At 36.5% G+C, this 24,711-nt stretch overlaps 1 protein-coding gene across 6 annotated transcripts in view; it reads right to left on the bottom strand.

The window, feature by feature from the left end:
- The window catches only part of TTBK2 (tau tubulin kinase 2), a 162,601-nt gene that overhangs the window by 98,824 nt on the left and 39,066 nt on the right, over nt 1–24,711 (bottom strand). For 2 of the 6 annotated variants that reach the window (XM_011283046.4, XM_019832596.3), the window contains exon 3: nt 24,340–24,487. In XM_011283046.4, the coding sequence (XP_011281348.1) occupies nt 24,340–24,487 (148 nt within the window). Of the gene's footprint in view, nt 1–12,100; nt 12,180–12,451; nt 12,564–13,564; nt 13,621–24,339; nt 24,488–24,711 lie in introns of those variants that run through there. The other 4 variants (XM_019832599.3, XM_019832597.3, XM_023255458.2 and 1 more) reach the window with 4 other exon arrangements.

Genomic DNA, 24,711 nt, shown 5'->3' with positions numbered 1-24,711 from the left:
ATTAAGTTTTAATTAAGGAAATCTATAGAAAATCACTTTGGAATCTTAGAAGATAGGGTCATGAATGCCATATACCAGTGGGACAATTTATTATTTTTCTTTGAAGGAGACACAAGACAGATGGAAAGAAATAAAGCAAGCACTAGATTAGAATTAAATCTGAACTCTGCCATTAATAATTATGGAAGCTTAAGTCTCAATTTCCTCAGAACTACTGAGAAAATTAAATGATATAGTTTATTTATAAAGCATCATATTGATTAACTATCCAGTGTTCATTCCCCCTTAATAACAGACCCAAATTACCCTTGGGGAATGATCTTCCTTTATCATGTATCTACTGTGTCTATGGGCTTGATCTACTTCCAGGCCCAAGGTTGGACATTAATCGTTCTAAGCCAATCAGAGTAATAGAGAAATTTCTCTTTTATTATAGAGATCAATTTGTTGAGGGGAAGAAACTAAATATTCAAGACTTAAAGCAATCAACGCGTGACATTACTCTGACGAGATCCTTTTTTTTTAATTAAAAAAATTTTTTTTTAACATTTATTTATTTTTGAGACAGAGAGAGAGCATGAACAGGGGAGGGTCAGAGAAAGAGGGAGACACAGAATCTGAAACAGGCTCCAGGCTCTGAGCTGTCAGCACAGAGCCCGACGCGGGGCTCGAACTCACGGACCGCGAGATCATGACCTGCGCCGAAGTCAGACGCTTAACCAACTGAGCCACTCAGGCCCCCTGACAAGACTGTTTCAGGAATGTTCTAATCAGAGGAAAACTCAATAGTTTCATATGACACTTATGAGAAGACATGTTATTTTTATTTTTTATTTATTTATTTTTTTAAAATTTTTTTTTTCAACATTTATTTATTTTTGGGACAGAGAGAGACAGAGCATGAACGGGGGAAGGGCAGAGAGAGAGGGAGACACAGAATCGGAAACAGGCTCCAGGCTCTGAGCCATCAGCCCAGAGCCTGACGCGGGGCTCGAACTCATGGACCGCGAGATCGTGACCTGGCTGAAGTCGGACGCTCAACCGACTGCGCCACCCAGGTGCCCCGAAGAGATGTTATTTTTAAAGAGAAAGAATGGAGCTCCTTTACAGTTGCTATCAGCAACTATCTCTCAACCATGAAGGAAATAAGCATGAGAATTATGTCTACAATATGGAAGAGATAATCACATACAAAAACTGTCAGCCATATGTGAAAGAATGAAAACCAGATGCTATCTTATATCATACACAAAAATCCACTCAAGATAGATTAAAGACTTGAATGTAAAACATGAAACCATAAAACTGATAGAAGAAAACATAGAGGGTACGCTCCTTGACACTGGTCTTGGCAATGATTTTTTAAATTTGACATCAAAAGCAAAGATGACAAAAGCAAAAATAAACAAGTGGGACCGTATCAAATTATAAAGCTTCTGCACAACAAAGGAAACCATCAACAAAATGAAAAAGCAACCAGCTGGGAGAAAATATTTGCAAATCATATATCTGATAAGTAGTCAATATCCAAAATATAGAACTCATACAACTCAACAGCAAAAAAGAACAAACAATCCAACTTAAAAATGGGTAGAGGACCTGAAGAGACATTTTTCCAAAAAAAATAGTAAAATGGGCAACAGGTACATGAAAAAGTGTTCAATATCATTAATCATCAGAGAAATGCAAATCAAAACCACAAAGAAATATTATCTCACACCCATTAGAATGGCTATTATCAAAATGATAAGAAATAACAAGTGTTGGTAAGGATGCGGAGAAAAGCGAATCCTTGGGCACTACTCCTAGGAATGTACATTGGTGTGGCCACTATGGAAAATATTACAGAGATTTGGCTCAGTCAGTTAAGCGTCCACCACTTGGTTTTGGCTGAAGTCATGATTAGCAGTTCCTGAGTTCGAGCCCTGCATCAGGCTCCATGCTGACAGTGCTTGGGATTCTCTCTCTCCCTCTCTCTGCCCCTGCCCTGCTCAACACTGTCTCTGTCTCTCTCAAAATGAATAAATAAACTTTAGAAAAGAAGCTTCTTAAGAAACAAATGAACAAAGAAAAAAAAAAAAGAGACAAACCAAAAAACAGACTCTTAAGTATAGAGAACAAACAAATGGTTACCAGAAGGGAGGTGTGTGGGAGGATGGGTGAAATAGGTGAAGGGAATTAGGAGCGGGATTGTCTTGATAAGCACTAACTAATATACAGAACTGTTGGATCTCTATATTGTACACCTGACACTAATATAGCACTCTACATTAACTACACTGGAATTAAAAAATTTTTTAAATTAAAAATAGAACTAGCATATGATCTAGCCATTCCACTTGTTGGTATATACCCAAAGAAATGAAATTACTATCGTTAAGAGACATCCCACGCCCACGTTCAATGCCACATTACCTATAATAGCCAAGACACGGAAACAAATCACGGTTCGTGAGTTCAAGCCCCTCATTTTGGCTCCACACTGATGGCGCAAAAGCCTGCTTGGGATTCTCTCTCTCTGGCTGCTCCTTCCACATGCTTTCTCAAAATAAATAAATAAACTTAAAAAAAAAAAAACCCTCAAAGTTAAAAAGAAAGTTCTTATCACAAGAAAGAAAAACTGTGAGGTGATAAACTAAACTTGTGGTTATTTTGCAGTATATACATGTATCAAAATCTTTATGTTGTATATAATACAAAGTTATATGTCAATTATACATATCTCAGTAAAACTGAGAGGGGGAAAAAAAGAGAATCCGGGTCAAAATATACCTGTAGTCTATCCTACACCTCTGGATCCTTCAATATGATGTGGAAGAAAAGTTCATGTGGTCAAGATCACTGGAATTAAATACAGCTTTTTCACTTGCTAGCTTGTTACTTAATTTCTAAAAGCCACATGATGGGTAACAAAAATTCTTAACCTCAAAGAGTTATTATTACACAGGTAAATCAGGTAAGGTATGTCTAATATTAAATATACTGCCTGGCACACAGTAAATGCTCTATATATGCTTCCTATTATCGTTAGTGATTATGAACACAAATTTTAGAAAGAGATCTAAGCTAAAATCCTAGCTCTTTTATTCACTACTTTTTTGACTGTGTGGACAGATTATTTAACCTCTCTTAAGCTCTATTTCCTCAACTATAAAATCAGGGGAAAGTTAAAGAAAAATGAAATCAAATAATTGTTTTTTTAAAAGCATACACTTAAAACAAGGCCTGACACAGAAAGAACGATAGATGGCTGCTAGCCTCTTCATTAAATAATAGGCACAAATTGCCTTCCACAGTGGTTGTACCAATTTATACTTCTGCTATCAGGACTTGAGTAAGTTCCCATTTCTCTGTCCTCACCAACACTTGGAGCTGTCAGACATTTTTGTTTTTGCCAATCCAATGGGTATGAAACAGTGTTTTGCTATATATTTTGAGTTTCTTTATTACTAGTAAGGTTGAGTATCTTTTCATCTCTTTATTGCTTAGGTTTTCTTTCTTGTGAATTGTCAATTCTTATCTTTTGTCCATCTGCTCTCCGTCCACTCCTGGGACTTCCTACCTTGGCCTAGGACATCACTATGTCATAGAGCCATTTATCTGGAGTCCTTTTGCGTCATGTTTCCCAAATACTTTAAAGCCCTTGTTCGTTCCCTGCCACTATATCCTTTCTCTCTATATTACTGGTGCCACTTACTTATCACCTGAAGACTCAAACCCCCCTCACTTTCTCCTCAGGCTCAGCAGGAAACATTTATGGAGCTCTAACCACCACAATACTCTAGATGTCATCAACCATTCACCCTTGCCGCTTCGACTTGTCCTGACCTAACTCCTTGGCTCTGACAACTGAGCTTCTCTCTGGTTTCTCTTTTGTTCCCTTCTCAATGCTCCTACGGATCTTTTTAATAAATTTTATACATTTTTTATAACTTTTCATCTATAACATCATTATTCACCCTCTGTATCAGTCTGACTTGATTGTGAACCCCTGAGGACAAAGACCATCCCTTATTTATAACCCCAGTTCCTAGCACAATGGTTCACATTTAACAGGTGTCTAAGAAGGAAAGAAGGAAGGGAGAATGAAAATAAGCCTTTCATAAACTATCTAGCACCCTGGACTTTCTAGGCCTAAGGCCATTTGGCTCCTTCTTCTCTGCTCTACTGCCCCTCTCCCCACCCCTACAGGGTGGGCCAAATGTCTACCTTAGAATGACAAGCACGAGCTTGCCTTGTCCTGTGCTTCACCTATCTTTTATAAACATACTATTGGACTCCTCTGATGATGCATGCTCCAATGAATTACCACCTATTATTTACTGACAGGCTCACTTAGCAGTGTCTCTTCTAGACTCCCTCCATTCTGTCAAATCTGATTGTACTTCACTGCACTAGGCCAAGAAGGTCCCATATGTCACCGGCCACACACTATTCATAGGGTAATTTCCCCAAATACTGTTTGGAATATCATGTCATTTGCCTACTTAAGAAACCATAAACAGTAATGCCTACATAAAGACCATTAAAATGGTGAAGGACTCCACCACAAAACTACTAAAACTGATAAATGAATTCAATAAGGTCTCAGGACACAAAATTAATATACAGAAATCCATTGCATTTCTATAGACAATGAAGTAGCAGAAATAAAAATTAAGAAAACAACCCCATTTACAATTGCACCAAAAATACCAAAACACCTAGGAATAAACTTAGCCAAACAGGTAAAAGATCTGTACTCTGAAAACTATAAAACACTGATAATTTTGAAGATGACATAACAAATGGAAGATAGTCCATGCTCAGAGATTGGGAGAACAAATATTGTTAAAATGTCCAAACTACCTAGGGCAATCTACAGATTTAATGCAATCCCTGTCAAAATACCAACAGCATTTTTCACAAAACTAGAACAAATAATCCTAAAATTTGTATGGAACCAGAAAAGGCCCTGAATAGACAACACAATCTTGAAAATGTAGAACAAAACTAGAGGTATCACGATCCAGATTTCAAGATATACTACAAAGCTGAAGAAATCAAAACAGTATGGTACTAGCACAAAGACAGACATACAGATCAATGGAAAAGAAAAGAGAAACCTAGAAAAAACCCATGATTATATGGTCAATTAATCTATGACAAAGGAGGCAAGAATATGCAATGGGAAAGAGAGTCTCTTCAACAAATTGTGCTGGGAAAACTGGTCAGTTACATGTAAAAGCATGAAACTGGACCACTTTCTTACACCATACACAAAAATAAACTCAAAATGGATTAAAGACTTAAATGTGAGACCTGAAACCATAAAATTCCTAGAAGAGAACATATAGGCAGTAACTTCTCTTAAGACAAGGATAACAAAAACAAAAATAAACTACTGGGACTACATCAAAATTAAAATCTCTGCACAGCAAAGGAAAAAATAAAACTAAGGCAACCTACTAAATGGGAGAAGATATATGCAAATGACATATCCAATAAGGAGTTATCATCTAAAATACGTAAAAAACATACAACTCAACACCAAAAAAAATCCCAAATAATTCAATTAAAAATGGTCAGAAACATGAAGAGACATTTCTCCAAGGAAGCCATATAGATAGCCCACATGAAAAGATGCTCAACATCAATAACCATCAGAGAAATGCAAATCAAAATTATAAAGAGATATCACACTGTTAGAATGGCTAAAATCAACAACACAAGAAACAACAAGTGTTGGCAAGGATGTGGAGAAAAAGGAACCTGTTGGTGGGAATGCAAACTGGTGCAGCCACTGTGGACAACGGTATGGAGGTTCCTCAAAAAATTAAAACTAGGACCACCCTACAATCCAGTAATCACACTACTGGGTATTTACCCAAAGAATACAAAAACACTAATTCGAAAAGATGTATGCACCACTATGTTTACTGCAGCATTATTTACAATAGCCAAATTATGGCAGCAACCCAAGTGTGTATCGACAGATGAATGGATGAAGAAGATATAAGATACACACACACATGCACACATGTATGCGTGCACACAATGGAATATTACCTAGCCATAAAAAAGAATAAAATCTTGCCATTTGCAAAAACGTGGACGGATCTAGAGGATATAATGCTAAGTGAAAGAAGTCAACCGGAGACAGGTAAATACCATATGATTTCACACATATGTGGAATTAAAGACACAAAGCAAATAAACAAAGAAAAAAAAGGAGACAAACAAACAAAAAATGAACTGTTAACTACAGAGAACAAACTGGTGGTTACCAGAGAAGAAGTGGATGGGGGGAGGGGGGCGGGGGGGAGGACAGGTGAAAGAGGTGAAGGAGATTAAGAGTATACTTATTATGACGAGCACGGAGTAATGTATATAATTGTTGAATCATTATATCGTACACCTGAAACTAATATAATGCTCTATGTTATTGTACTGGGATTAAAAGTTTTTAAACATTTATTTTCTGGAAAAATAAATGCAATGCAATGAAATGAAATGAAATGGTGAACCTGGAATTCACAATTAATTCTACATTACTTACCAAACCTCAGTTCTTCAACATATATCATACATGCTAATGAAGCCAGTTTCTTTTTTTATTCTCCTTCTCAAATGTGCTACTTTGGTTTTTGCTCACATTTTCCCCTCAACCTCATTTCCTCAAATCAAATACAACTCTTAAATCTAAGTATCCCTGTAAGAGGTAATATCAACCAATTAAAATTCAGGATTAGATTTTCAGGTATTAGCAAATTAGTCACCTACCAAAGCCCTGAGGGGAAAAAACAAGAAAATTAAAGTAAGTTTCCCAGAGTTGAAAAAGAGCGATCAAGTCTGGTGCAGAGACGAAAGCAGAGAAAGAAGACAATCAGCAAGGTAGCGCTGATCACTAAAAGTCATAGATGGTTGACCTCAAGAAAATATAGGATGGAAGTATGTAACAAATCAACTTTAACTTCGTGTTTATATGTCTCTTACGTTAAAGAAATCCTTTAAGAGAGGAAAGGAATTCTGAATATACAAACCAAATCTTTACCAACCCTTCAAAATACCACCACTAAGTCCTTCTCTTAATTTTCTAGCTCTTGACCAATATAACCCAATAAGGAATGTTTGTGGTCTGTCACCAAACTGCGCAAAATGAAATAATCCGTGATACCTCCACCGGAAAAAGACAGTAAGAAGTAGACTTAATTTAAATAGGTAGATACTATCTTTGGATATTATACGCAAGATGGAACCCTGGTAGTTAAACACCGATTTTAATTGTGATATTAAAAAGGATTTTTACTCATCTAAGGCAAGTAGTGACAAACCCTTCCTTACTGTCCAAAATATTTTTTTTAAAGAAATAGATATGCTGGTACTTTAAAATAAATGCATAAAACCTAATGAATCTTCTTGTTCTTACAACTTCATTTTTTTAATTTTATTTTTTATTTTTTAAAATTTACATCCGAATTAGTTAGCATATAGTGAAACAATGATTTCAGGATTCCTTAATGACCCTTACCCATTTAGCCCATCCCCCCTCCCACACCGCTCCAGCAACCCTCAGTTTGTTCTCCATATTTATGAGTCTCTTCTGTTTTGTCTCCCTCCCTGTCTTTATATTATTTTTGTTTCCTTTCCCTTATGTTCATCTGTTTTGTCTCTTAAAGTCCTCATATGAGTGAAGTCATAAGATTTTTGTCTTTCTCTGACTAATTTCACTTAGCATAATACCATCCAGTTCCATCCACGTAGTTGCAAATGGTGTTCTTACAATTTCAAATGATAATTTACTACCTTTGCTTTCAATCCAAGAGCTTAAAAAGCTATGGCAAGTGATGGTGTGGTGGTCTACATCCTAGCATTAAATATTAATGAATAATAATGTCATGCAAAAGGCAAATAACTGTATGTTATTTTTATATGATAGAAGACAGTAAAAAAATCAGAAAGAGGCATCAATCATTTTCCTTTCAAAATAAAAAAGCCATTTAGTAATAAAGTGAAGAGCTGAGTTAAAAGTATCCCAAACCCACTAATGGGGATGCTCTGTAACTTAAAGAATAAATTCCAGCTCAGTGGCAAACTAGCAAATACTGGGATTCTGCAAAGCTGGGCTACTGTACTGCCAAAGACACAAGAAAATCAGTCCTAGCTTCCTTACCCACCTATCATTTACTCCTCTTATTTACCCATTTGCACCACCACCAAACAAACCACACCCAACCTAACAAAAACAGTTCGTGAAGTACTTATACCAAGGAAGACAGAAAAATAAAAGGCATAGGTCCTGTCCTCAAAGAATCTACAATTTTGTTGAAAGAAATGAACTCACTATACAATATGACAATATGAGATCAAATGATAGCTTCTAAGAACAAAGAATAAGCACTGTGAGAAATCAATAGATTCGATGGATTAGAATGCATCACAGAGCTTAGAGCTTGACTGAGTTAACCTGTCGGTAAAACAAAACAAAACAAAACAAAACAAAACAAAACAAAACAAAACAAAAGTGGTGAGCCCTCTAAACCAAGTCCCCAGGAAAAAAATTGAGCCAAGGAGTTTAAGGAACAAAGGCTCCTCTTAGCACTCACGAGGCTGCCCATCTAACAATTACCTAGGTTATAGTAGCTCACCAGGAGTCAAAGGCAAAAGTTTCCATCTCTTCAATCTAGATAGCCATCACAGGGAATTCTACCTTTTAAACAAAACTCTCTATTCTATCACAACTGCCAATTTAAAACTACCAGGCTTTTGTGGTTAGAATGAATAAAATAAGCACAATTTCATTACCCTACTTAAAAAATGTACTTGTCTATCACAGATATGTACAAACAAGCATATGTAAAAATAAGAGAGAAGAAACCAAGAATTAGGGAACCATTCCAAGGCCCAGTATAAGGAAAATAATAATAATAATAATAATAATAATAATAATAATAATAACGAAGGGGGTGGAAACCATCAACAAAATAATTCAAGAAAACTTCCCCAAGAGAAACCTTCAGATCACAAGTTTAAATAAAGCACACAAACAGGCATACTAGATTAAAACACACCCATACCATGGCATATCATCATGAAAAACCCTGGGGAAAAAGAGAAAAAAATTAGATATTGCCAAAGTGACAAGAATCATAATAGAATTATACTTAACCACTACAGTGAGTATGAAGACAAATTTTGGAAGCAAAATTATTTTCCATACAGAATTCTAAATCCAGCCAGTTTTTCATTTGGACGTCAGAGTAGGATAAAAACACTTCCAGATATGCAAGAGAGGTCCCAAACACATACCTCCCATGCATCCTTTACTCAGGGAGCTAGTAGAAGTGCTTCACTAAATGAGAATAAACACAAAAGAAAAGGGATTCAACAAGGCATACAATATAAAAGAAGCAAAGGGAATCCCCAGGAAGACACTGAGGTGTGATCCAAGGATGATACTTGTGAACAGATCAAAAATGCCTGACTGGAGCTGACTAGGAGGTCCCTGGAGAGACTCCCCTAAGAAGAGGAAATCAGGAGTTGTGAGAATTAGGAGTTCATACTTTTTTATTGCCAAACAGTATTCCACTGTATGTGGATTTACCACCCGTGATTTATCCATTCACTCTTTGAATTATACATTTTTGACAAGAATAGAGGTGATATAAATATTCTTGTATCTGCTTTTATATGAACACAAATTTTTATTGCTCAAAGGTAAATGCCTATGGGTAGGATTGATGGATCACACAGTAAATTCATATTTAACTTTTGTAAGTATCTGTTTAATTGCTTTCTAGAAGAACTGCATCATTTTGCAACTCCACCAACAATGTGAGAGTTCCAGTTGCTCCACATCCTCCTCAGTACTTGGTACAGTTAACAGTTTTAATTTAAGCCATCGTAATGGATGTGCAATGGTAACTCACCATGGTTTTAATTTGCATTCTCCTAATAGCTAGTTATGCTAAACATCTTTCCATGAGCTGATCTGCCACTCTATATCCCCTTTGCCAAAGCCTATTAAACATTTTTAAATGGCTTATTTTCTTACCATTGAGTTTTCAAAGTTCTTTACATATTCCAAATATAAGTCCTTTGCAGGTATGTAACTTGCTAGTATTTTCTTCCAGCCTATAATGTGTCTTTTCATTCTCTTAGTAGCATCTTCACAAGCAATGTTTTCCATTTGATAAACTCCAATTCATCGATTTCTTCTTTCATGAATCATGCTTTTGGTCTCATGTCAAAGAACTTCTTGTCTACACTCAGGACACAGAGATTTTCTCATTTTCTTCTAAAAGCTATATAGCTTTATGTCTCAAATTTAGATGTGTGGTACATTTTAAGTTCATTTTTGTATAATATGTTTGGTTTAGATCAAACTTCATTATTTTTGTATGTTGATGTCCAATTATTCCAACGCCACTTATTGAAAAGATTATTCCTTTTCCATTTTGCAACTTTATAAAAAATTATTGGCCATATTTGTGTGGGCCTATTTCTGGAATCTCTATTCTATCTCATTGAGCTACAGCTCTTTCCTTTGCCAATAAAGTCTTGATTATGATAGCATCATGCTGTTTTTAAATCATGTAGTTTCATTTTTTCCAACATTTTTCTTTTTCAAAATTGTTTTGGCTATTCTAGGTTCTTTCCCTTTCTTTAGAAATTGTAGAATCAGTTTATAACTAGGCAGAGTGCTGTTGGGATTTTTTTTTTATCAATACTGCTTTAAATCTATAGATCATTTGGGGAAAACCACCATCATTACTATCGCGATTCTTCAAATTCATGAATACAACGTATTTCTCCATTTACTTAAATCTTTTCTTTTTTTTAATCAGGGTTTTATAATTCTCAGCATAGAGATCTTACACATATTTTGTCACATTTATAGCTGAGTGTTTCATTTTGGGGGAGCTACGTAAAGTTTTTTAAATTCAGTTTTTAATTGTTTATCACTAGCATATAGAAATATGATTGCTTTTTCTGAGTTGACCATGAATCACTTGCTAAACTCACTACTTTAGGAATTTTTTCGTGGATTCCTTGGGATTTTCTACATAGATGATTATGCCATCTGCAAATAGGGACAGTTTTATGTCTTCTTTCCAATCTCTATGTCATTATTTCTTCAAGTATTTTTGATGGACCACACTCATTCTCTTCTCATTCTGGGTCTCTGATGATGCAAATTTAAGACTTTATCATAGTCTCGTAGGTCCCTGAGGCTGTGTATTTCTTTATTTTTAACTGTTTTCCTCTGTTTTCAAATTACATCATTTCTGTTTATCTATTTTCAAGTGCACTGACTCTTTCATTGTCATGTCTACTCTGCTGTTGAGCTGATTTAATGAGTTTTCATTTCCATTATTGTATTTCTTAGTTCTAAATTCTCCATTTAGTTCTTCATATCTTCTATTTCTTTGTGGAGACTTTCTATCTTCTCGCTCAATCCTGGAACATGGTTATAATAGCTGATTTTAAAACTGTTTTTCAGATAATTTTAACATATGTGTGATCACCATCTGTTAGGTGTCTTTTCCCACGTGAGTTCAATTATTTCTGATTCTTTTTAAGCTGAGTAATTCTAGATTGCATTCTGGACACTTGGAATATTACTTTATGATACTCTGGGTCCTATTTAAGTCCCACTAAGAATGTTGGTGTTTTTGTTTTGGACAATAACTGACCAGTTGGGTTCACATTTCAAGTTCTGACCAGCCTCCTGTGGGTTCTATTTCCAATTTCAATTCAGTTTTCAAAACCTCTGGAGTCATACTGAATGTGTTTTATAACTGTCCCACGTAGTGTCTAGTTTGGGAGTTAAGGGGTGGTCTATCCCGTATTTCAGTCCTCAATGTTTCTGTATGCTGTTTAGGATCAGACTCAGGTAGGTACAGCTTGGAAGTCAACTCATGATTCCGTAAGTAACTTTAAGTAGTCAGTTTCCCAAACTCATCATTTTCTTGCAATCTCTTGGTTCCCCGGGGCTCTCCTTTTCCAGCTTTCCAGCAGAAAATTGAGGCTTCATTAACCCCACTCTGCCATGTACTCCTCAAGACTGGGCCAAGCAACAAAAAAAGAGCAGAGGGAGGAGAAAAGCCATGGGGTTTACCTCACTCTCTTGAGACCAGAGCTCCTCCAATCTGAGAGGAAACTTCCCCTCCCTCTGAGATTTAGGCTCCTGCCTGCCCCCACTGAGGCCACTGCAGCTGCTCCCAAGGACTGCTTGAGGCCTGGGGTGCAAGAAAATGAAGAAAAGGAAAAAAAGAAGAAAAAAAGAATGATGCGGTATTGCCACATTTTCTCTGAGCATTAGGAGACCCCTTCCCGGAGCACCTTGAGTCAGAACTAGAGGGCTTCTCCTGGTAGTTTTTCTGTCGTGTTAATAATGCTCACTTCCAAGTTTCAGGATACATTAAGTTCAGGCTGGGGCATACTGGAAGGAAAGAAATGGTAAACTCACCGCCGGTTCAGTGGTACTTTGAATTCTGGTCTTCTTCCCCAATCTGCCTCCTACTATTTATTTTTCAGAGTCCTCAAATAGCCACTCCAAGCACTCTGTCCAGGTTTTATAGCTGCATTCAGTGGGAGAGACAGGGTGAAGTGTGCTTACTCCATCTTATCTGGAACCAGAACCTGGACTACTGCTTTTCATAATAACTTTGAGGAACTAATTACTGAATCTATTTATATAACTTTGATTATACAAAATTAAAAATTAAAAATAAGCAAATTCTACATTAACCTTATTGTGAAAAAGGAAATAAGTAAGCCAGTAGAATCACATTTTTTAAGCATATATTCTTTTGGATATTATATGCTTATGAAAAAAGTGAAGTTTTTAACTGTACTTTGCTTTATTTCTTTAAATCTTATTTTACTTGTGGATTTTTGTAAATGCTACAACTGTTAGAAATTTGTTAAAAGAAGAAAAAAAAAGTAGGAGTTATCCAAAGTACAAAACAGAGGAAGTAGATTGCAGAGAAGAGGTTATAAACTGTTTAAAAAACTGAAAAAAGTTGGAAGATGACCAACACTCCAAGTCTAAGCCAAGAGTTTCAAGAGGCAAGCAAAGCGGGCAGGAACCAATTCAAGGTCTTGTATGCCAGGTTAAGGTGGCTGGACTTTACCTGAGAAAAGGAAGCCCCTGAATTGTTTTAGCAAAGGTTGGGAATGCTATGATGCAATCAGTATGTTTGAACAATTATTCCTGCTGCAGAACATAAAGGTGCATAAAAAATGAGTGTTACTGCCTGAATCTTAGGGGTCATGTTAAGTTGCAGAACAAATATATATACAATATGATTGCACATATTGTGGAGGCATATGGGTAAGAGAGGGAAATTTTACATACACACACGCAAAAAGTCATGTCATATGTAATCAAAGGATTTTATAAATGATTATGATTCCATGATTTATATATAGAATATATATCACATGATTACATATATGCATGCGTAAAGATAGATAAATAGCTGATTATACTATGTACTATTTCTGGAAAAAACAAAAGAAACTAGTAACAATGGTTAATTTTGGAGGAGAGTGAGGGGCTAAGAGAAAGCAAACTTACTTTTTACTTTATTCTTCTGTTTGATTTTTAAATCTTGTACTGTGAATACTTACACCCTTAAAAAGGGTTGTAAAAAAAAAAAAAGAGCGAGGTCTTACACATGAACTAGACAGAAGATAGTAAAACAAGATAAGTATGAATGAGCCTAGCATTCAGTACCCCAACTCCTAGCATATAGTCAGCTCTCAAACACTCTACAGATCTCTCCAAAAATAAGGTATTACTAACCGTTTATAAAGCAAGTTCATAACACAAAACAGTTTTTTTTTATTATATCACACTACACTTCATTAATTCACCATGTATTTTCAATCATTCAGAAATGTAAACAGTAGATAAAGAGTAAGAATGGATTCCGAAGATATTTATTATCATTATACTACATTTTTACTATAAAAGAAAGATTTGCATAATTCTTTTCAATTTCTTAAGCACTGAGGGATATGAAAAGCTTTACAGTAAAAAATCCTCTCCTTTCCCGGTCCTTCCTAATGCCAATACCCAAACATAACCATTTCCAATGGCTTCTTGAGCTCTGTATGATTCCAGACTTTCATTGTGCTTATAAAGCACATGTAACTATATGTGCATATGTATATACAAAGACAAACATATATACATTATATTCCCTTTCAAGAAAATGGAACTCTGCTCCTTAAATAACCTAGAACTATTCTATTTCTATATGTCCAGAGTAATGAATAGACAAATCCCCAAGCTGGCAGATAATGTTAAATCTTCCAAGTAGAGAATATTAAAATAAATGCACTGAACAGATAAAGTTCTCAGAGATCTCCTAACACATCTTTGATAGAACAAATGAACCTTAACCAGGGCAAGCAAAAGTTACTTTAGGGAAAAGAAGTACCAGATGAAATAAACAAAAGAGCAGATGACAGGTTAATAAATGGGTAGATGATATAATAAAGGGTGAGGGTTTATCTCTAACCTTTTAGTCCCAGAGTTCAATTACTCTGTTCTCCCACAAAAGGAGTTATCAGAGATCTTCTAACACCCTTTGATGGTACAGATGCACCTTGATGAGGGCAAGCACTTTGGAGTAACTTTCACAGACAGTCTTCTATACTGGAGAGACCAGTAGTCTAATCCAAAAAAGACGTTGTCTCTCATTCTTACAACTGGGGAAAGGGAGTAGTCATACTTTGCAGCAGAAGCTAGAGACTTCAAGCAGGAGGGCAGAAGAGGTACTGCTGCTCTTCCGTACTAGCAATCCTTCTTCCCAACTCTCAGCTTGTGCTCTGCAGTCTCCAAGGCAAAAATAAAATGCAAGACCAATATAACAGAGTGAAAAAATTTCCCCAGAAGTCAAAACAAAATCAATTCCTTTTTAAGGGCTATACCAAAGTAGTTTTCCTCTACATTTATGTGGGGCAAGAAAAATTAATTCCCAGCTATTTCAACTGAGAATAATAAAAATAAAAATAAAATTACTTGATTATCAAACAATGGCATTTACTCTATTTTTTTTAAGTAGCCTCCATGCCCAATGTGGGATTTGAACTCACAACCTTGAGATCAAGACTCATGTGCTATAACCAAATGAACTAGCCAGGCACCCCCTATTATTTTTTGATATTAATAGGATCTTTCTACACTTGCTTTTAGAGAATCTAGAGGAGAAAAAACTTAGTTTATAAATTATCTTCTCATCTAAGATAAAGAGAAAAACTTCAGTTTTACTCAAGTTGGTGCATAATGAAAGAGTACAAGAGATAAGATGATGCTTTATTTCATTCACAGAATGAAGTAGAGTTAAAATGGGGCAGGAAAGCTAGACAACTTTCTAAGTCACTCATTGATTTAAGCAGTGATTTTTAAACACCATAAACTTCATTAGATTGAACACATTATGGAAGGCACTTTCACATAAGAATTAGTGAGAAATCTGATCTGTAGGATACTTTTAAAGAAAAACTATTTTATGCTTAGATATATCGTTATATAGTAATTAGAAGCAAATAAACAAAACCTAAACTTTTAAAGATCCAAGAAAGCTTCTTTGATGAAAAGATATACTAAGTATAAAACATAGTAATTTTATAATACTCTTGAATTCCCAAAACAGTAGAACCACCTATATCCAAAAATAAAAAACTTCTAAACCAAATAGAAATGATTTTCTGGAAGATCCAAGTGACTGTTTTTTATAACAATAAAGAGTTAAATCTCTATCCAACATGGTTTGGAGAATCTAAGCTGTGATCATCTAAACTTTTTTTTTTTTTTTTTACTTAACAACAACAAAAAAAAGTTTATAAAGAAAATTACCAGAAATAGAAGTTATTTTTCTTACTCTCTCATATCGCCATTTACAAATGTATGCTATCACCAAATACAAAGCTAATTGGTGCTACCATTTTGCTCCTGAACATAATATATATGTCAAGTTTAAGTATATATAATTCTTTAAATAGCTTGCAATTTAAAAGGGAACACAAATGTATTTTTATTTTATTTATTTTTTATTCATTTTGAGAGAGAGACAAACAGGCAGACAGAGCTCAAGTGGGGGAGAGGCAGAGAGAAAGAGAGACACAGAATCCGAAGCAGGCTCCAGGCTCTACGCTGTCAGCACAAACCATGAGATCATGACCTGAGCCTAAGTCAGACGCTTAACCAACTGAGCCACCCAGGTGACCCTATTTTTTTTTAATGTTTTATTTATTTATTTTTGAGAGAGAGAGAGAGAGAGAGAGAGAGAGAGAGAGAGAAAGAAAGAGAGAGAGCGAGAGAGAGAGCGCGCGCGCGCACGCACACGAATGGAGGGGAGGGACACAGAGAGACAGAGACAGAAGGTTCCAGGCTCTGAGCTATCAGCACAGAGCCCGATGTGGGGCTCGAACCCACAAACCGAGAGATAACGACCTGAGCCAAAGTCAGATGCTTAACCGACTGAGCCCCCAACACAATTGAAAATAAACAATTCAGGAGCACCTGGGTGGCTCAGTCAGTTAAGCATCCGACTTCAGCTCAGGTCATGATCTCACTGTCCATGAGTTCGAGCCCTGCATCAGGCTCTGTGCTGACAGCTCGGAGCCTGGAGCCTACTTCAGATTCTGTGTCTCCCACTCTCTCTCAAAAATAAATTAAGATTAAAAAAAAATTTTTTTATAAAAAAAAAATAAACAATTCAGATGCACCCCATGTTTATAGCAGCACTATCAACAATAGCCAAAGTATGGAAAGAGCCCAAATGTCCATCAATGGATGAATGGATAAGAAGATGTGGTGCATATATATATACACAATGGAGCATTACTCGGCAATCAAAAAGAATGAAATCTTGCCATTTTCAACTATGTGAATGGAACTGGAGGGTATTATGCTAAGAGAAAGACAAAAATCATATGAATTCACTCACATGAGGACTTTAAGAGACAAAACAGATGAACATAGGGGAGGGAAACAAAAATAATATAAAAACAGGGAGGGGGAGGGGCGCCTGGGTGGCGCAGTCGGTTAAGCGCCGACTTCAGCCAGGTCACGATCTCGCGGTCCGTGAGTTCGAGCCCCGCGTCGGGCTCTGAGCTGATGGCTCAGAGCCTGGAGCCTGTTTCCGATTCTGTGTCTCCCTCTCTCTGCCCCTCCCCCGTTCATGCTCTGTCTCTCTCTGTCCCAAAAATAAATAAAAAACGTTGAAAAAAAATTAAAAAAAAAAAACAAAACAGGGAGGGGGACAAAACAGAAGAGACTCATATTTATGAAGAACAAACTGAGGGCTACTGGAGGAGTGGGGGGGGGGGGGCTAAACGGGTAAGGGGCACTAAGGAATCTACTCCTGTTGCACTATATGCTAACTAATTTGGATGTAAATTTTTAAAAATAAAAAAATTAAATTAAATTAAAAAAAGAGGACTGACAAGGAAGAAACTATAAAGTCTCTTGATTCAAGAACCTTCTAAAGGATTTGCTCTCAAACTTGTGTGTGCGTTAGAATGGCCAAGAAAGCTGAAGAAGGCAGCTCACAGACTCTGAATCTGTTAAGTCTCTGAGTGGGAACTCCTTTTCCTTTTGACAAGATCTTCAGATGCTTTGGATACAGAGCAAATTTAAGATCACCTTATTAAATACTCTTAGAGGCTAAAAGTGCCTATTTATCCAAGGTGAGAACCTTCTAAACTGGAAGATTTTCACTGTGTCTAAAAAAAACCATTCTCTTCATTAAATTTGCATATTCTTATGCAGTCTTGGGATAAAAGCATAACACTAAAAGTTAAATATAAACCTGGAATAATTATTTGACAGAAAATTACTAACTGCCAAGAAATAACTGATATTAGAGTTTAAACATGAATGATTCATTTAAAGTTTTCTTAAATTAGACCTATATTTTATTAAAATTTTCTATTCAGATTTGTTATAAATACAAGGAAAACTTGTAAACAATTTTGGACACATTGAGAAATACTTAAATATAATTAAACAGAATTTTTCATTTGTAAAAAAAAATTTTCTTTATAAAAAAATTAAACAATTCAGGGGCTCCCAGGTGGCTCAGTCAGTTTAGCAGCCAACTCTTGACTTCGGCTTAGGTCATGATCTCATGGTCCTGGGATGGAGCCCTGGCATCGGGCTCCACAATGAGTATGTTGCCTGTTTGGGATTCTCTCTCTAGTTCTCTCTCTGCTCTTCCTCTGTGTGTGCACACACTATCTCTCTCAAAATAAATAAACTAAAAAAAAAAAAATAATTCAAACACATTAAAAAGTACACATTAAGAATAAACCAGAGAGAATCTAGTGGTTATTAAAACCTATTGAGAAAAATGTGTTGGCCCAATAGCAACTAGTGCCCTAGGGCCATATTGTAATCTCAATTATTTCCCAATAAAAGGAAATAGGGCTTCCTGGAGAAACAGAGTTCCAGATTCCAACAACAGCATGGGGGAAAGTTCAAGGAAAGCCTGAAATATGGCCTGTGCCAGAAAGGAAAGATGGTATCAAAGAACACTGGAGTCAGAAAGACACAGCAACCAACTTGAAAGGGCTTCCACTAGCCAAAGACACGAAAATTTGAGCATCAAAATAACAATGACTGCAATGAGTTGAAATAAAATACATAAAAATCCTTGAGTTCATGGTGATTCTGGGAACAAAAACAAAAACAAAAAAATTCACCGGTCATATATGGCACAAAGCTCATTATTCTGAGAACTGGAAAATAAGAAGGATCAACTATGTTTCGGGGGAAACACAGAGCTGATGAAATAAAGTTCTAACTTGATAGAATAGTTCCACTTCAGAAATTTGGTAGAAATAAAAGAATCAGAAATAAAAAAATCACTATTTTGTAACCCCTATGGAAACAATATATCCAGACAATGTACTCTTGCCAAAAACAACAGCAATCACAACATGAATCTCACCGAAGCTCTATATATCTACTACCAGTTCATAGGAAACACAGAGGCTAGAGAAACATGTTAAAAGGCACCCCAAGTATGTGATTAGCCAAATCCAGAATTTGGACTGTTCTATAGAATAGAACTAAGAACTTCATTTCTCCAACAAATAAATGCAGGGGCACCTGGGTGGCTCAGTCAGTTAAGCATCCGGTTAAGCATCTGACTCTTTTTTTTAAAACATTTTTTTTTTTCCAACGTTTATTTATTTTTGGGACAGAGAGAGACAGAGCATGAACGGGGGAGGGGCAGAGAGAGAGGGAGACACAGAATCGGAAACAGGCTCCAGGCTCTGAGCCATCAGCCCAGAGCCTGACGTGGGGCTCGAACTCCCAGACCGCGAGATCGTGACCTGGCTGAAGTCAGACGCTCAACCGACTGCGCCACCCAGGCGCCCCAAGCATCTGACTCTTGATTTGGGCTCAGGTCATGGTCTGATGGTTCATGAGTTCAGGCCCTGCGTCGGGGTCTGGGCTGATATCACGGAGCCTGCCTGGACTGGTTAGGTTCACACAGCAGTGGATGGTGGAGTTGGTCCTGATTCCTCAGGTGTCACTTTTTTTGTCAACTACAACTTATGTTTTTCTATATATTATACTTCTGCCACTTCCCACTGGTCAATGCTATAGTCAAGAGTCAAAGCATGCCTCTCAGTCCTGCTCACTCACCAGTTCCTTCCCTCCCCATCAGTGCTGACAAGGTATCAATAGGCCTCAAAGACAGAACAATAGGATATTTTTGATACAATAGGAGAAATTAAACACTGCATAGATTTTAGATGGTATTGAGGAATAACCTGTATTTGATAGGTGTTTAAAACTACTGTTTATGTTATATTAAAAAAGGAGCACCTTACCACAAATTATAGATCTTAGTTATAATAATGTATCAATACTGGCTCACCAATTATAACAAACATATCCCAGAAGCAGCACCAGGATGCAGAAGCAACCTAGCATTTCTTAAATATTTCTTAAATATTACTCCAGCAAGGTGGCAAAGAGTGTTGAAGGAGTAGGATATAGCTGCAACAGGACTGGCCAAGTGCTGATACATCAAAGTTGAGTACTGGGTACAAAGAATGTTCTTTATATAATTATTTCCATCTTTGTGTATATTTAAATTTTTTCATAATAAAAATTAGGGAAAATAGCAAAGTTAAGATTTGCCTGTCTTGCTGCAGGATTATAGCTATGTATCAAAATTTTATAAATGGAATAGGAATCTTTATAAAAAGCATTGATGATAGGTTTCTGAGGTGCTACAGAATTACTGGTGATCAATTTGAAGTCATGAGACAGAAGGTTTTTTCCTCTTACACGAGCAGTGCAAATAAAACTATACTTACTAAAAAGACCAAAAACAAAAAAAAAATGGTATAGTTGAGATACAACTCAAGAGGGCCATTAAAATGGAGAAGTGAAGATAGCAAGGATATTGCTACAAACATGTATTGAAGATGGGAGAAAAGAAAGGAAAAGGAATCTAACAGACGAGGGAGGCAATTATCCCCTTAGCTCTAAGTTTCAAAGCAATTGAATTGAAAAAGGTTCAAAAACAGTAAAGTCCAAATGGAGACAAGGAAGAAACACAAATAAATTATACACAGATATATATTACTAAAAAGAAAAGCTTATTAAGTTGTATGGTTCTATTTACTAGGATACTTTACAAAATAATAACTAAGTGTAGACGTACTATCTAGTACTAGAAGTACTGCCTACAGACATGGTTTAGTCTAGTAGCAACTAACGCATTCAAACATATTTTTATTTATTTATTTAAGTTTATTTATTTATTTTGTGAGAGAGAGAGAGAGCACGCACACAAGCAGGGAGGGGGCAGAGACAAAGGAAAAGAAAGAATCCCAAGAAGGCTCTGTGCTGTCAGTACAGAACCCAACACAGGGCTGGAACTCATGAACCACAAGATCATGACATGAACCGAAATCAAAAGTTGGACACTTAACCAACTGAGCCACCGCCCCTCAAACACATTTTTAAAAACCAAGTACAATTCAGGAGTCAAACTTGACTCAATAGAGAATTGTAGGATACATCCAGAATGGTTCAGAAAGCTGTGAAAATAGAGTAATCTGAGACAGTAGCATAGGGAGGTGATTTAGAAGAAAAGATGGGGTAAAACGCTAAGGCCTTCACACTTCAGGGCCAGTGAGAAAGGATCATACTAGTAATGAGAATTCTGCATGAGCTAAGGAAATACAGGGTTAGACTGAGAGAAAATTGAGAACTGAAGGAATCCAGGAAAAAAAAAACTGTGAGAATTTTGAAAAGGGGGATTGATGTATTACAAGGAATAAAACTTAGGGCTCTGGCTAAATTCACCTTAAAATATCTTTTTATCTTATAAAGAAACAAATCCTTATACTACCTATCAAAAATTGAACATCAGTTAAAAACCAACCAATCCTGGGGCACCTGGTGGCACAGTGGGTTAAGCATTTGACTCTGGCTCAGTTAGTGATCTCACAGTTTGTGAGTTTGAGCCCCGCATCAGGCTTTGCACTGACAGCTCAAAGCCTGGAGCCTGCTTTGGATTCTGTGTCTCCCTCCCTCTCTGCCCCTCCCCCAGTCACACTCTGTCTCTTGCTTTCTCTCAAAAATAAACATTAAAAAAAAAATCTAAAACCAACCAATCCTTTAAAGGGTTAGCCTCTGGTTGTATATCTTCTCCTTATACACTTAGCCTTTTTATTGGGGTCAGTGAGTAAGAAGTCATTATATCAAAAGGAAGGCAAGCCAAGTCAGCCCCGTAAAAATGTTCTCAAAAAGGCCCAAATTCTAAAGCACTTTCAACAAAAAGAAGTTGTGAAGCATTAAATACGCAGAAGGCATAAGTGAGAAAGCCAAGAAGAGTCAAGAGCTGCCTCATTGAAATACAGACCATAGAAATGAAAATTTAAAAACAAAAGAAGAAATACAGACCAGAAAATAAAAACCCATTTATTTTTGGAAAGTGAAGGATTCTGAGAACTAGGATGTGGTTATAAGCGGGTAGAAAAAACATGTCAGTTAATAGTATGAAAGATAAAATAGCCAGAAAGAGAAGGAGAGCCTCAGCATCTAAGGGTTTAGCATTAAAGTTGGGCACCTGGGTGGCTCAGTCGGTTAAGCGTCCGACTTCGGTTCAGGTCACAATGTCACAGTTTGTGAGTTTGAGCCCCGTGTTGGGCTCTGTGCTGACAGCTCAGAGCCTGGGGCCTGCTTCAGATTCTGTGTCTCCCTCTCTCTCTGCCCCTCCCCTGCTCACATCCTGTCTCTCCCCAAAATAAACAAACATTATTTTCTTCCCCTTCCCTTCCCCCATGTCTTCTAAGTTTCTCAAATTCCACATATGAGTGAAAACATATATGTCCCTCTCTGACTGACTTATTTCACTTAGCATTCTACCCTCCAGTTCCATCAATGTCGTTGCAAATGTCAAGATTTCATTCTTTCTCATTGCCAAATACTATTCCATTGTATATATAAACCACACCTTCTTTATCCATTCATCAGTTGATGGACATTTGGGCTGTTTCCATAATGTGGCAAACAGAGAGGGAGGCAAACCATAAGAGATTATTAAATACAGAAAACAAACTGAGGGTTGATGGGGGGGAGGAGAAAATGGGTGATGGGCATTGAGGACGGCACTTGTTGGGACGAGAACTGGTGCTGAATGTAAGCGATGAAGCATGGGAATCTACTTCTGAAGCCAAGACCACACTGTATACACTGTATGTTAGCTAACTTGACAATAAATTATATTTTAAAAAATAATAATAAATAAATATTAAATTTTTTTTAAAAAGCTACTGAAGTTATCTTCAGGCTTTATCCCATAGAATCCTGGGTAAATTGCGGTCAAAATAGGCAAGAAACCTACTGAAAGACCTATAGAGCTATATCCTGCCTCACCTGGAAACATCTTCCCAGGGCCAAGTAGGAGAAAGGTGAAATGGCACCGTGCAGGCCACACTGATGCTGACATATCCTTTATGAGCTTGTCTGAGAGTCAAAGAGATCTGGTAAGATCTGAGCAACCCAGGAATTGGTAGCTCCAGCCGCACCTATTTGTGCGGCCTCTATGTCACTGAGCTGAGAACAGCTCCAAAGAATCAAGGAGTACAGAGAAAAGGTGAAAAAAAAAAGAGAGCACCATTTTTTCCCCTACTCTTCCTTCTCCAGTTATGTTTCTTCTAATAGGTATTGATTTATCCACCGCTTTCCTAATTTCTCATGTTTTGGGAAAGCGAATTTTGGACTAAAAAATAACTATTAAACAGATCTATAATTTTATTAGCATCAGGCTCTAATCAAATGAGCCAATTGTTAGAGAAACCTGGATAATCAGAAAGCTTAGGCAAAGGGCAATGATTAAAAGAACAGACATTGCCAGAATACATAATACACACACACTTCATTAACTTAACACAAACTAGTTTACTAGAATTCCAAACATCAAGAATTCACAAAGAGAGCACATTCACACCCTAGAGACTACACAGCCATGAATTTGAAGGTCCTAGGCTACACAGCATTTTGTGCTTGCTATTTCTACCAACTACAGTTATTTCTACTAATTCTAGCAACTTCCTTTGCTCTATATGTTACCACTAAATTCCTTTAGATACTAATGAATGTCCCATAACAATATCAAACCGTCTAGAGCTTAACAAGATCATTTAATGTGCTAATAACCCCATTTAATTGATTCAGACAAAACATTTAAATATGAGTAATATCAGATTACATCATTAAGCTGAAGATACAAAGATGAATATAAACTAGCAATAAATTCAGGGTATTACATGACTGGGTTAAAGTCAGAAAAAAACTTATTTATCCTTGTAGTAAGAAATAGGAACCCAAGTAGAAAACAGATCTCAAAAATGACAACAGGGCAAGAAAAAGTTATCCACACAACAAATAGTATTATTTTTAATCCATCCTGCAGTATGATTTGAAGGCAGCTTCCTTAGTGATTAAAGCATATTTACACCCAATGACATGAGGAGAAACAACTCAGAGGTATTCATGTTTAGTGGTTTAAAAAAAAAAAAAAAGGCAAATTTTTACCAAAATAGACTTACAAAAACACTTTCTAAAGCAGAATGTTTTAGGAAATTCACTCTGTCATCCTTGTTCACCATAAAAAGGAATTCCCAAAGTCCAATTAGCCTAAGCAATCAGTATCTCCACTCCTACTAGCCAGTGATAAAATTTCCAAGAGAAAAATGCTAAGCATTGTTTATTCCTGATTATTCATTAATAGTTTGAGAATGTAACTGAGGTTTAGAAAGGTAACAACAAATTATAAATTGTTTGGTGTATCATACAAAATAGCTTACCTTGTAGTTTTTTCAGTACAGCAACCTCCATTTTCAGAACTTGTTTTGGTTGTTGAGCTGATTCTACCTTCAGTGCAACATTTTCCCTGGTAAGCATGTCCAAGGCATCGTAAATTTCTCCAAAGCCCCCACCCCCAATCTTCCTCAACTGCAGGGGAAATAAGAACATACACACATAAAATTACTAGAACATTCTAATTGGAAACCAATTCATCTCTTGTATATAATTTTACTATCCCTATTTGAGGATAAAAGATCTCAATATCGTTAAATTAACTGCACATATGCCAAGAAAACAAATGCCTTACAAATACCATCAAAACCTTTTCCCATGGTTTTGCCCACAAAGGTAATGAAATTATTTCAGCCACA

This window comes from Felis catus, chromosome B3 (genome assembly GCF_018350175.1).
Source record: "Felis catus isolate Fca126 chromosome B3, F.catus_Fca126_mat1.0, whole genome shotgun sequence".
NCBI classification, from domain to species: domain Eukaryota; kingdom Metazoa; phylum Chordata; class Mammalia; order Carnivora; family Felidae; genus Felis; species Felis catus.
Note: the sequence above shows the minus strand (reverse complement) of the source record. Positions and strands in the feature narration are given on the sequence as shown.